General features: G+C 39.0%; 1 protein-coding gene across 1 annotated transcript in view; it reads right to left on the bottom strand.

The window, feature by feature from the left end:
* Positions 1-1117: 1117 nt before the first annotated feature.
* PRELID3A (PRELI domain containing 3A) overlaps positions 1118-12276 on the bottom strand; it is a 29243-nt gene continuing 18084 nt past the window's right edge. The window contains exons 4-6 of the mRNA XM_027852303.1: positions 11213-11283; positions 10999-11101; positions 1118-1189 (exon numbers count right to left, since the gene is read on the bottom strand). Of these exons, the coding sequence (XP_027708104.1) occupies positions 1118-1189; positions 10999-11101; positions 11213-11283 (246 nt within the window). The remainder of the gene's footprint in view (positions 1190-10998; positions 11102-11212; positions 11284-12276) is intronic.

Below are 12276 nucleotides of genomic sequence, written 5' to 3'. Positions count from 1 at the left end.
ATAAATTAGGAAAATATATTCCCATTCCTATTTCCAAATACTAGCTTAAAATAAGGATTTGTTATTCAAGTTATTAATTATGTAATTATAGCCAAGAGTAGACCTACCTCTTAAATTTCCCCTAAATCCTGCTTTTAGGGTGAGGCAATAAAATCTACTAGGGTGGGGGGATGTCACTGTATATGCAACATGGATGCAGGTTCACGGAAGAACAGTAAGCACTGACTGGTAGATGTGTTCCATCTAAGGGGTGCAGAGACCTTACAATAATACAGCCTATCTGCAGCAGTGTTCAGTTGTGCTTTGCCAATGCTCCTCAAGTCCAAGTGTTCTTAACCTGGAGTTCATGAACTTCAAAAAAAAAAATGTTTTTGAGAAATGTATTTCAAAATAATTGGTTTCCTTTGTAATCCTAAATATTTTATTTGACGCATTAAAAACATTCTTCTTCTGAAAAGGGCTCCATAGGCTTTATCAGACTGCCAAAAGGGTCTGGGACACAACAAAGTTAAAAACCCCTGCTCTCACTCATTGAAACAACTTTTTTTTCTCAGTTAGTCAAGGGAAGCATTTCTGTCTATGTTTGCAGTGAATTTTAAAGATCTAAATGGATACTTTAATGAACTATTGTGTTACAATATGAGCAAATTATACTCTTTCTCACTTTCTAACTTTGGGAATAACAGAGAATGTGTCTTTTTTGGCCACAGTTTTTGAAATCTGAATTTCAACTTCATAGCTCCTCACTAATAGTATTTCCACTCTCTGGGGAAAAATAAAAGGTCAAAGATTTACATTTACTCACTTGGTGAAAAAGATTAATTTTTCTCAGAAAACACAATGACCCTCCCTGCAACCCCCACCAAAAGCCATCACATAGTTAATTCACAGCCTCCTTTATAATTAATTCCTAATTCAACTCACTGTCATTTTTTGGTGTGTATTAATAGCTGATGGTCTGATGAACCAAGCAGAGCCGAAAACTGCCTATCAGTCCAAGATAGCACTAGGTAGGGAAAAACCCACCCTCGCCCTATTTGCATGGCTTCTGCATGTTCCACATTGCCTGGATATCTTGAGGCTGCTGCTGCTGTTGCTGCTTATGTTACGTGCTCTGTCAAGGTGGTGCTACCAGTTCCTCAAATTCTGTATTAAGTCTGCTGATCACCCATTCCAAGGCATCTCGACCCTGTCAGATAAAAAAGTAGCATTGAACAACTTGCTGGACAAAATCTCAAAAGTTAAACAAATGGCATAACTTATCAATGTTTCCTCTTTGGAGTCCATTAGGCCTCTATTCTAATACTCCTGCCAAAAAGCTTTTCAATAAATGAAGTCTTTCTCTAGGATCAATCAATAAATCTCTTCTTCATATTGCTAAGAAAACCTATAGAGCATTAAGGCAATGGCAGTATAAAACATAATAATTACAAAACTCCATTATTAATGTTTTTTAGATTGATCGGGGGATAGAGTCAGAAAGTGAGGACTTGGAATCAGGAAGACCGATGTTTGAATCTTATCTCACATAACTGTGTGACTCTGGGCAAGTCACTTAACCTCTCTCAGCCTGAGTTTCCTATCGGTAAAATGGAGACAACTATAGTATTTATCTCACAGGGTTAGTGGAAGGATCAAATGAAATAACACATGAAAAGGACTCTGCAAACCTTAAAGTGCTGTATAAATGCTAGCTATAATTAGGAAGACCTGAGCTCAAATCAGGCCATAGACACTTACTAGCTTTGTGACCCTAGGAAGTCACTTAACCTGTTTCCCTCAGTTTCCTCACCTGTAAAATGGGGATAGTAATAGCACCCACCTCACAGGGTTGTTATGAGGAGCAAATAAGGTAATAATTATAAAGCTCCTAGCACAGTGCCTGACACTTAGTAAGTGCTTTATAAACATTAGCTATTATTATTGTACTGTTGTTATCATTATTATTTTGAATATATTCTCAAATCCCAAAAACCCAGGGGCTGGAGTCTATACAGCAGTCTTCACTCTTCCTTCATAATTTCACTAATTTGCTATACAAAACTTGCATTTCTTTTTATAATGGCTATATAATGAAAATAATAACTGATACTTACATAGGACTTTAAAGTTTTCAAAGTGCTAATGGTATTTCACTCCTAAGAAGTGAAACAACGTGCCCAAGGTCACACAACTATTAAGTGGCAAAACCAGTTCTTTAACCAGGTTTCATGATTCAAAGTCCAAGGTTCTTTCCAACGTCATGACACCTCTATAATTAAATCTTAGTAACTAGCTTAACCTCTAGTTCCAAATTTTTTCACATGCAGTTTTTAGACCACTAACAACAGCATTTTGAACAGGACTACATTAAAATTATTTAATAACTTAAAAGAGTTATTGCCACAGGGAAGAGGTACTAGAAACAATGTTTACATAGATACATCCAAATCTTAAAAAAGAACAGCTTAAAAGTTTGTAGCCCATGAGTTTAGACCCTGCTATAGACCCACTGCCCTGCCAAACACACACATGTATGAATAAATCAAGTGCAGAACTACCTGAATGAATATTTGTCAGTCGCTTCAGTATCAAAAGAAAAGCAATGTATTGATTCCTCCAGTTAGCAATTGTTTAAGTGAATATATTTTAGAAATAACCAGGATGTCCTAACCATTTAGGTTGGAAGCACATTTATAGTATAAAATCAATACCTGAAAAAATATTTACAATAGAAAAGATTTCTACCTCTATGTTTTTTGAGCCACCTTAGCTTTCAGACCCTCAACAACATTTACTATCACTAAGGACATTTTTTACTTTAAAAAGGGCAAACATCTTTGAAATTAATGTGAAATAGGAGAGGCACTGTAAGTTCTAAAAACAAACTGCAATATAATGTAAGCTCCTTGAGGGCAGGGACTGTTTGGTTTTTCTCCTTGTTTCCCCAGGACCAGTGTAGTTCCTAGCATACAGTAGGCACTTAATAAAAAACTTGTTTGATTGACTGCTAACTTCTCAGTTGCCAGCATTTGTTGCCATAATACTTCTCGGGAATTACAAGTTGATGCTCACCAGCAGTAACTGCCTTGCTTGCAAGGGCCTGCCTGGCTTCAAATAAGGGGTGGGGAGGTGGAAGGGGAGGAATTTTAGGGTTATTCTGAAACATTGTAATTGTTATATAGGCAGTTAGGTGTCTCAGTGGAGAGCGCTTGGCCTGGAGTTAGGAAGACCTAAGTTCAAATCTAGCCTTAGACACTTGTTAGCTGTGTGAGCCCAGGTAAGTCTCTTGACCTCTCTGTTCAGTTTTCTCAACTGTAAAATGGAAGTATAATAGCACCTACCTTGTATGGTTATTATGACAATCAAACAAGATAATAGTTGTTAAGTGCTTAGCATACTAGCACAGAGAAGCACTTAATAAATGCTTATTCACTCTTCACAGGTTTGTCGTGAGGATCAAATAAGATCTTTATAAAGCATTTAGTACAGTACATTAATAAATGAGTGTTCTTTCCCCACCCCACCCCCTTGTTAGCCAGTCTTCAAGAATGGCGGCATTAACAAACCTCAGCCAAAGGGGGAACAGGGTCAGTTTCTGATTTGTGAGTCTGAATGCCTCCCAAATCCCTAAGGGTTATCATTATTTTTTTTTATTGTAGCTAACTAACCTTTACATTTGCACCAGTAATCTAGTCCTTTAAAAACACAATGACTTTCCAGTTGGTTTTGGATAATATCTAGTTGTCGTGTTCTCTAAAAATGAGTAGGAATGAACATAAAAAGAAACAAAGAATAATGTGTGCAAAAGGATTGCAAGTGAAAGGAGCCAGTGTAAAAATCTAGCCATACCCTGGAGCTCAGTGAAGATGAAGAAGCTCCAGATTTAAGATGCGTGGGGTGGGGATGGGGAATAAACCACAAGGGGAATTTGGTTGTAATTTGTGAAACAGGCTCAGTGTTAAGATGCCAAAAGAGGTCATGGAAAGAAAAAGGGTGAAATCCATGGATAGAGATAAGTATTGCAAAGAATAAAAGCCATGTTGAAACCAAAATAATAGCATAATTTAAATTATCAATGTAAGAAAGGCTATATACAATCTTAGAAGGGCTTCCTAGCCACTCAAAGGCAAAGCTGGAAAGTACCTTTAGAAATCCTCTTGTCAGTCAACAAGCATTTATTAAGTACCTACTATGCATCAGGCACTGTACTTGGTGAGCTGAGGATTCAAACATATAATAAACAAAACCATCACCAACCTCAAAGTGCTTACGTTTTGCCAGGGAAAATGACTTCTACACATAGAAGATTTTGTTGTCATTATTGAGTTGTTTCAGTCATGTCAGACTCTCTGTGACCCCATTTGAGGTTTGATTGGCAAAAATATTGGAGTGGTTTGTCATTTCCTTCTCCAGCTCATTTTACAGAAGAGAAACTGAAGCAAATAGCGTTAAGTGATTTACCCAGGGCCACACAGCTAATAAGTGTCTAGGGCAGATTTGAACTCAGGTCCTCCTGACTCCAGGGCCAGTGCTCTGTCCACTGTGCTACCTAGCTGCCCCCTATAAAAGATACTAAGTGAATTAAAAGGAAATAGAAGGGCATTTCAGAATGGTGAAGGTTGGTGAGGGTGTTAGGGTGTCATGAAAGGGCTAAGCTGAGCTTTGAAGTAAGCCAGAGATTCTAAGGGACAGAGGTAAGGAGGAGGGTTATCCCAAGCACAGGTCAGAGACAGGAGATAGAATGTCACTCATGAGGAACGTGAAGAAGGCCAGCTTGGCTAAACCGCAGATTCCAGGAAAGGGAGAAATGTATAATAAATATGGATAGGTAGGTTGGAGCTAAGATGTGAAGGGCTTTAAATGCCAGATAGAGGAGTCTGTGTTTGATCCTAAAGGCAAGAGAGAGCCACTGGGGCCTCAGAGTAGAGAAGTGGTGCAGTCAGATTTGTGCTCTAGGAACATCACTCTGGCAGCTGTGTGGAGGATGGACTGGGGAGGGGAAAGACTTGAAGAAGGAAGATCAATTAGGAGGTTACAGAAATAGTTCAGGCAAGAAGTAGTGAAGGCCAGAACTAAGAGGGCAGTTGTGTGAAGAGAGAGAAAGGTGCAGATTCCGGACTTGTGAAGGCAGAAACTACAAGCAAGATATAGACAGTAACTCAAGGGACAGTAAGAGAAAGACAGAAGTGAAGGATGACTCTGAAATTGTTAACCTAGATGACTACAAGAATGGTAATGCTCTCAACAAAAATAGGGACATTAGGAAGAGGTGTAGATTTGTGATGAAAAAAAAAAGTTATGTTTTGGACATGTTGAGAATTTTAGATGCTTACAGGGTATCCAATTAGAAATGTCCAAAAGGCATTTTGGGGGCAATTGAGTTCAGGTGAGAAACTAGGACCCTGGGTCTACCCATCTGGGATTCATTTGTACAGAGATGATAATTAAACTCATGGGAGTTGATGAAGTCGCTAAAAAAAAGAGGATAGAAGAAGCACTAGATTGTTCTGCTCAGCCCCAGAGGACAGAATTAGTGGAAACAAGTAGAAATGATAGAGAGGCAGGCTTGGACTTTTTTGCAAAATTAAAAAAAAACAATGTCCCAACAATTAGAGCTATCCCAAAGTGGGATGGACTGCTTGAGGAAACAGTTGCATTCCCCATCCATCACTCCAGGTCTCCAAGCAAAAGCTGGATGATTACTAGTTGGGTATGCTAAAGACAAGGTTCTTATTTAAGTTCAGGAAAGACAGGCTAGTTTCTGAGAACTTTTATGACTGTGATTCTGCAATTATACTCACTTTTGGGGGCTTCTTCTTAAAGTAAAATTTGGCCACTTAATTCTATTTAATGAGCAAATTTAATGATTGAGTTTATGTACTCTCTTTAACATAGGACATCTGCTCACACTGAGTAATCACATTCATAAGCAACTATGTTAATATAATGGATTTAACATATTATTTTTCTGCAGATATCAAAGAGAAAAGCTCACAAATCAAAGTTGGCTTTAGGGTGAAGTCTTTGGCAAACAAACAAGAACTTAAAAATAAGTCTTGGAAACAGCATAGGTTCTGTTTGTTAACTGATGGGACAATATGCACACATATGCTGAACAAACAAGTCCTAGAAAGCTTGGCAATCACAGAGAATGTGGCTCAAAGGTTATTACAGGTGTGAAGCTGCAGAGCAGGAATGTGAACGTATCAATCCATCAGAGAAGCAGGAAACTATTCTGTTCCCAAGCCACTGTGCTGAAGTAGCACAAGTTACTTACTAAAACAGAGTCAAACAAACCAACTGCTAGTTCAGTTATCATTTGTTGTTGTTCAGTTGTTGTCAGTTGTGTCTGACTCTTCATGACCCCACTGGGGGTTTTCTTGGTAAAGATACTGGAGTAGTTTACCATTTCCTTCTCCAGCTTATCTTACAGATGAGGAAACTGAGGCAAGCAGGGTTAAGTAACTTGCTCAGGGTCACACAGCTTATCCATGTCTCCAAGCCCAATAATCTATCCACCATGCCACCTAGCTGCCCCTGATAGTTATCATTAGTCTGTGACTAAAAAAGCAGTTGGCAGCAAATTTAACTAAGCAATATGCAAAAATCAAGAAAATTGTGACTATTGGTCATTAAAAAAAAAACTTGGTGGCTACCACAGAGCTAAAGCAAAGGAAGTGTTGTCCACATCAGTTCATGCCAGGAGACCAGCCAGGTTTCTTCATTGCTGAAATCTTACTCTAATAACCTAAAATGAAGTTTATAAGCTAAAGTATATAAACATTTAAATTTCAGCTAAAATGAAAAATTTTCCCTTATCAGTTTGTAACTCTGCCTAGAATTATGTAAAATTTTAAAAAGAATAGTTATGGAAGGTAAGAATTGAAGGCAACTTTCAGAGAATTAATTGCTTCTACTAGAAGCTGGAAATAAAATCTTGTCATGAAATAACTCACATTTGCATAACATTTTAATCTTTGCAAATATTTTACCTAAATTATTTCACTTTTGCCAATCAATCAATAAACATTTATTAAGCACCTAGTATATGCCAAATACTATGCTAATAAACACTGGATCCTCACAACAACCCTGAGAAAGAAATACTATGGGTATTATTAGCCTCACATTGCAGTTGAGAAAACAGAGGCTCAGAAATGGTGAATAACTTTCTCACAGTCACGTAGAGAAGAATATTGGATTCACACTCTGAGCTCTCCTGATGTCTTCTTCCATTGTACCTTGCTGCCTTTCAAGTAGAAAATGCAGCATGTAAGCCTGATGTCTATTTCACACTGCTTGACAAATTTGCCCTCAATCCAGGAACCAACTTCAACATTAAAGAACCAGATTACTTTTTCAGCTTTCAAGATATAAAAAAGCAGCATTTTACTCCAGGGTACTTGCTTTGATCCACAGGTCAAGACCCAAATTAAATTCCCAATGAGCTATAGCAGGGTTTAAAGGGATCCAAAAGTCAACTCATCCCATCTAGATAAGGCACTTCCTGGGCCATATTCTAGTAAATGGAATTGCTTGGGTACAACGGCAACCTGGAACCTCAGATTTTCAACTCTTTCTTACAGTATGAATATGGATGCTAAGAGAATGGTGTTATATTGTTCATGCAAAGGAATTTTTAAACTCCTCCCTCCCACTTCCCCTTCCTCCAAACAACATACCATGCACACATTCAATAAAATGGTAAGATGCTATACCAGGGTCAATGAATGCTGTAGTTACCACTTTTTATCCCAAATGGTAGGTGTGGATGCAGTTAGCTTACAGCACTTTCAGAATTTTGAATTATCCACTCAATAGCAGCCCACCCCTGGAGCAACACAGAAAAGATTTACAAAATGGAGTGAGAAACTCTTCATCTATCACTCTAGAGCACTGGCAATAAAGCTGCAAAGAAAAAAAAATACCAGAATGAGAAAAAGCCTACAACAGTTGAATGAACAGTAAAGGCTCTACTTTCCCCAGCAGATTTTTAACATTTGTAGATTATTCCTTGGGTTCACAAACAAGATGCTGTTCATTCGGTACTCACAAATTCTTTCCTATGTGAGCAGACTTATCTGTTAGGTTCAAGATCTCATATACCAGGGGTCTTAATTAGCAAACTGAATTTTCATTCACTTCCTTGAGATTGGGGGAGATAAAGGAGCCACCTCTCTTATGACATGCACAGCCAGTCCAGTGAAAGTCACTGGCATAGGAACCATTGGCAATACTCTGATCTGGGGACAATGTTCCCTCAGCTTTCCTAGGAGCCAAGACATGGGAACCCACAGTACCAGACGGGAAGGGATGGGTAAGTGGAGTGGAGCTCTGGAGGAGGTTCTCTATCTCCAAATCATGTGCCTACTCCTCTCCATGACTCTGATTAGAATCCTACTAAAAATTACATCATAACACAAGTTTTCCATCCCTGTTATATGTCAACAATCTTCTAGACCAGGGGTTTTTAATCTTTTCCTGTGTTATGGACCCCTTTGGCAGTATATGAAGTCTGTGGAACCTTTCTCAGAAGATTTTTAAATACATAAAATAAAATGCATAGTATCACAAAGAAAAGCAATTGTATTAAAATACAATTATCAAAATAATTTTTAAAAAACAAGTTTACCGACCCCAGGTTAAGAACCTCTCACTGTCCCATCTTAAAGGAAATAAAACACAACCATTATTACCATTATGTCAAATGGTTAAAATAAACAACAGTACAACCATTGAGTTTAATTGCCAAATGAGAAAAAGATTTTCTGCACCAAGGCTTCAATACAGCAAGTCCTAAAATAAAACTGGATGGAATTAGAGACAACTTAGCATCCATTTTCTGAAGTTCAAAGGACAGTGCTTAAGCCTACCCTTTGATTGTAATTTCCCAAAGTCTCTGGACAGAGCTTGCCTAAAACTGCCTAAGTTTCTCAAATTCTAATCTCTCTGAAAATAGAGTAAACTCATTAGTCTGTATAGTGAAGTGGAAAGAAACCTGCACTCAGAGTCAGAAGACCTAGATTCAAAGTCTAGCTTTGCCCATTTACTGCCTGTGCAATTCTAGACAGTCCCACTGTATCCAGGGACATGTACAGTCATCCTTATCTATATCTGGCCATTGGACCTGGATGACTCTAGAGGAGAAAGTGAGGCTGGTAACTTTGCACAGCTCTCCCTCACTTAAATCCAATTCACTTGCATATCATGGCATCACCTCCCTGATGTCATGGTCCTCTTCAAAAGCAAAGGACAAACAACAACCTCTGTGAGTAGTAGGAGTTGCTCCACTGGGGACCCAACTACAATTGGCCAGTTGGGCAACAGCTCTCTGTCTCTCTCTTTCTCTTCTTTTCCTTTTTCCTTCCTTCCTTCCTTCCTTCCTTCCTTCCTCCCTTCATTCCTTTTCTGTGGGTACTCTGCCCAAAGGAATGTAAACTTTGATCACCCAAACTTCACAAGATATCTTGGGGTTTACTGGCTAGATTTCTTTCTTAAGGACCATGCCTGAAACCCAAATCACTCTAGCTCTCATTGATTAGCCAACAATAGGTTCCAGGTCAAGCCCCACTTGGTCATTGTTTGGGCCCTGATTGGCTCACAGTGAATGTAAATAGCAATTGTTTTATGTTTGAGCCAGAAACTCTGAAGGTCTTCCTCTCCCAGACTGATTTTTTTTTTGACTAGGTAAAAAGGACCATTTTTTGCCTCATTTTTTTACCTATCCTTAATCACTGGATAGGTGGTGCTTCAATCAAACTGAGACCTGGAAAAGATCTCAACTTAAAAAGGCCAAGGTCTCCCACTGCATCCAGGACCATGTCCAGCCAACCTGATCTACATCTGGCCAGTGGACCCAAATGGCTCTGGAGGAGAAAGTGAGGCTGGTGACTCTGCACAGCCCTCCCTCATTTAAATCCAATTCACTTGCATGTCATGGCATCACCTATATGATGTCATGGTCCTCTTCGAGAATGAAGGACAAACAACAACCCTAGATAAATAATCTAGCATCTCTGAGCCTCAGGGTTGGACTAGATAACTTCAAAGGTCCCTTCCAGCTCTAAACCTATGTTCTATCATCCTAGTATTAATGTGATCAATGGTCTTCAACTAGTTTGTGACTTCAGCGCTGAGTGAATACAAAATATAATGACTGACATTTCATTAACCCTTGAAAGAAGAAAATAATGATTTTTATACGGAAAGAATTAAATAAGCCTGAGAAGTGACCAGAAGACAAGACTAAAAGCATGAGACCTGAGCTACTAAGTAAAATACCTTGGATTTCTAAGTTTTATCTCTTCTAGTGAGCTCAAAGTACCTCATATATGGTAGAAGTAGGAGGAGATTCAATCACTGCCAACTCTCACAGCCACTTCTAGCTATCTTTCCTATATGCCTTTGCTTCTGGATGGGAGAAAAAGAGGGGACCATGAGTGGCATACTATGATCCCCTCCATTGTCCTTTCCAACCCTGGTGCTGAAAAGCACACCTTTGCCTCAACAGTCCTGTTCTAATTGTGGTTCCTGCCCACCGTTACTCTCATTTCATCATTGAAATCAAGATTCAATGGGGTCAGAGTCCTTAAGGAAATCGTATCACCATAGCTAAAAACTCAGCAGAATGCACTTGATGGCATTAAATATGAAATTATTGGAAATCCATACTGTCCTTCTTGACTTTGTTAATGAAATATTCACTGAGCCTGGAACATTTCAGGAGAAGCTGATTTGGTATGATTTGTTTGCCCAGTTTACTTGACACTTGAGCTGAGGGCACTAAGCTTGCTGGGCCTCTATACTGACTGACATACTCTCACCTAAGACTGGGTATGCAGGCACCCAACCAGTTTTTTAAAGTAACTAAGGCATTCATTGTATTGTCAAGAACTTTGCTTGGTGGGAATTGTGCCTCTTGGAGCTTAGTGCAAGAGGAGGACAATGATTAAAATATTTCATATCTTGAATTTTAGCAACATATGTACACACAGCCCTAGAGCTTGCAATACATACCTTCCGTGCATTGGACGATATGGTGTTTGCCATTAGGCTTTCCAAGTAGCTGCCTAAGCTAAATCCCTTCACAGTGATGACTGCTTCATGTGTCAGCACCGTCCTAAAGAGGACACAACCAAGAAGAATTCACTGGCATTCAAAGAGACAATGTTTCTTCCCCTGTCCTCACCCTCCAAATTTGATTTGCAAAAGTTAAGTGATGATTACTTACATTTCAGGGTTGTCAGGATGAGGTGTGTACACCAATCTTTCATTCACCAACACCAAATTTGTGAGTGTGATCTTTAAAAAACAAACAGCAAACTTCGATTTTTAAAATTCCTCTTTGCAGCTCTCCCCAAGTCATAGTTCATCAACTGCCTATGCTCTGTCACTTTATTTTTTGTTTGTTTGTTTTTTTCTTTTTAGGCAATTGGGGTTAAGTGACTTGCCCAGGGTCACACAGCTAGTAAGTGTCAAGTGTTTGGTCTGAGGCCGGATTTGAACTCAGGTCCTCCTGACTTTAGGGCTGGTGCTCTATCCACTGCACCACCTAGCTGCCCCACTCTGTCACTTTAAATAACAGTACTTATTGACACCAGAACAGAGGCAGCATCTAGTCATTGGTACCAATAGTCCCTAAAACCCTGGGGATGTTATTTCCTAGGTGTTCCTTGTGGTTGACTTCCATTTTCTTATTTTCCCTCCTGAGAATGGCATTGTCCTTCAGAATATTGCCAAACTATAACCAATCAGTTCTAGCACTTGTGGAAAAGGACAGCATATTCTTCAGTTAGTTCTCAAGGAAATGAGTTAGCTATTTTTTCACTACATATATCCAAAACATCCATTCTGTGATACAACTGCTCCCCAGGAGCTCAAGAGAGTGTTTCAGGTCTATAAACAAAGCATGTGACATTGGGATGATAGCTACATTTTAAAAGTAACTTAAGCTTTGTATCAGCAAAGTCAAGATTTACCAACTACTTATGCAAAACTTTCCATTAATGATAGCCTGAAAAACTAAAGCTTTGGAACTTGATAGCTTTATGAGCTTTGTAACTCCCTTAATGCCAACTCCACATCTCATTTTCAAAAGAGATCAAAAGTAGCACAAGTTCCTGGCAGTGCTGAGGCCATATACAACCTGTAATTAAGGGACTCCACAGCCCTAAGAAAATCAAAAGCAACCTCTCGAGGAAAAGAGCCAGGTCTGAAATCTCTTTCTGGGGAGCTTAGAATTGTCACATGGACAGGAAGTACTCAAAAATGAAATTCTGAAGATGCAAATATAAA

The sequence above is a fragment of the Vombatus ursinus genome, unplaced genomic scaffold (assembly GCF_900497805.2).
Source record: "Vombatus ursinus unplaced genomic scaffold, bare-nosed wombat genome assembly UNPS02009573.1, whole genome shotgun sequence".
Lineage (NCBI taxonomy): Eukaryota > Metazoa > Chordata > Mammalia > Diprotodontia > Vombatidae > Vombatus > Vombatus ursinus.
Note: the sequence above shows the minus strand (reverse complement) of the source record. Positions and strands in the feature narration are given on the sequence as shown.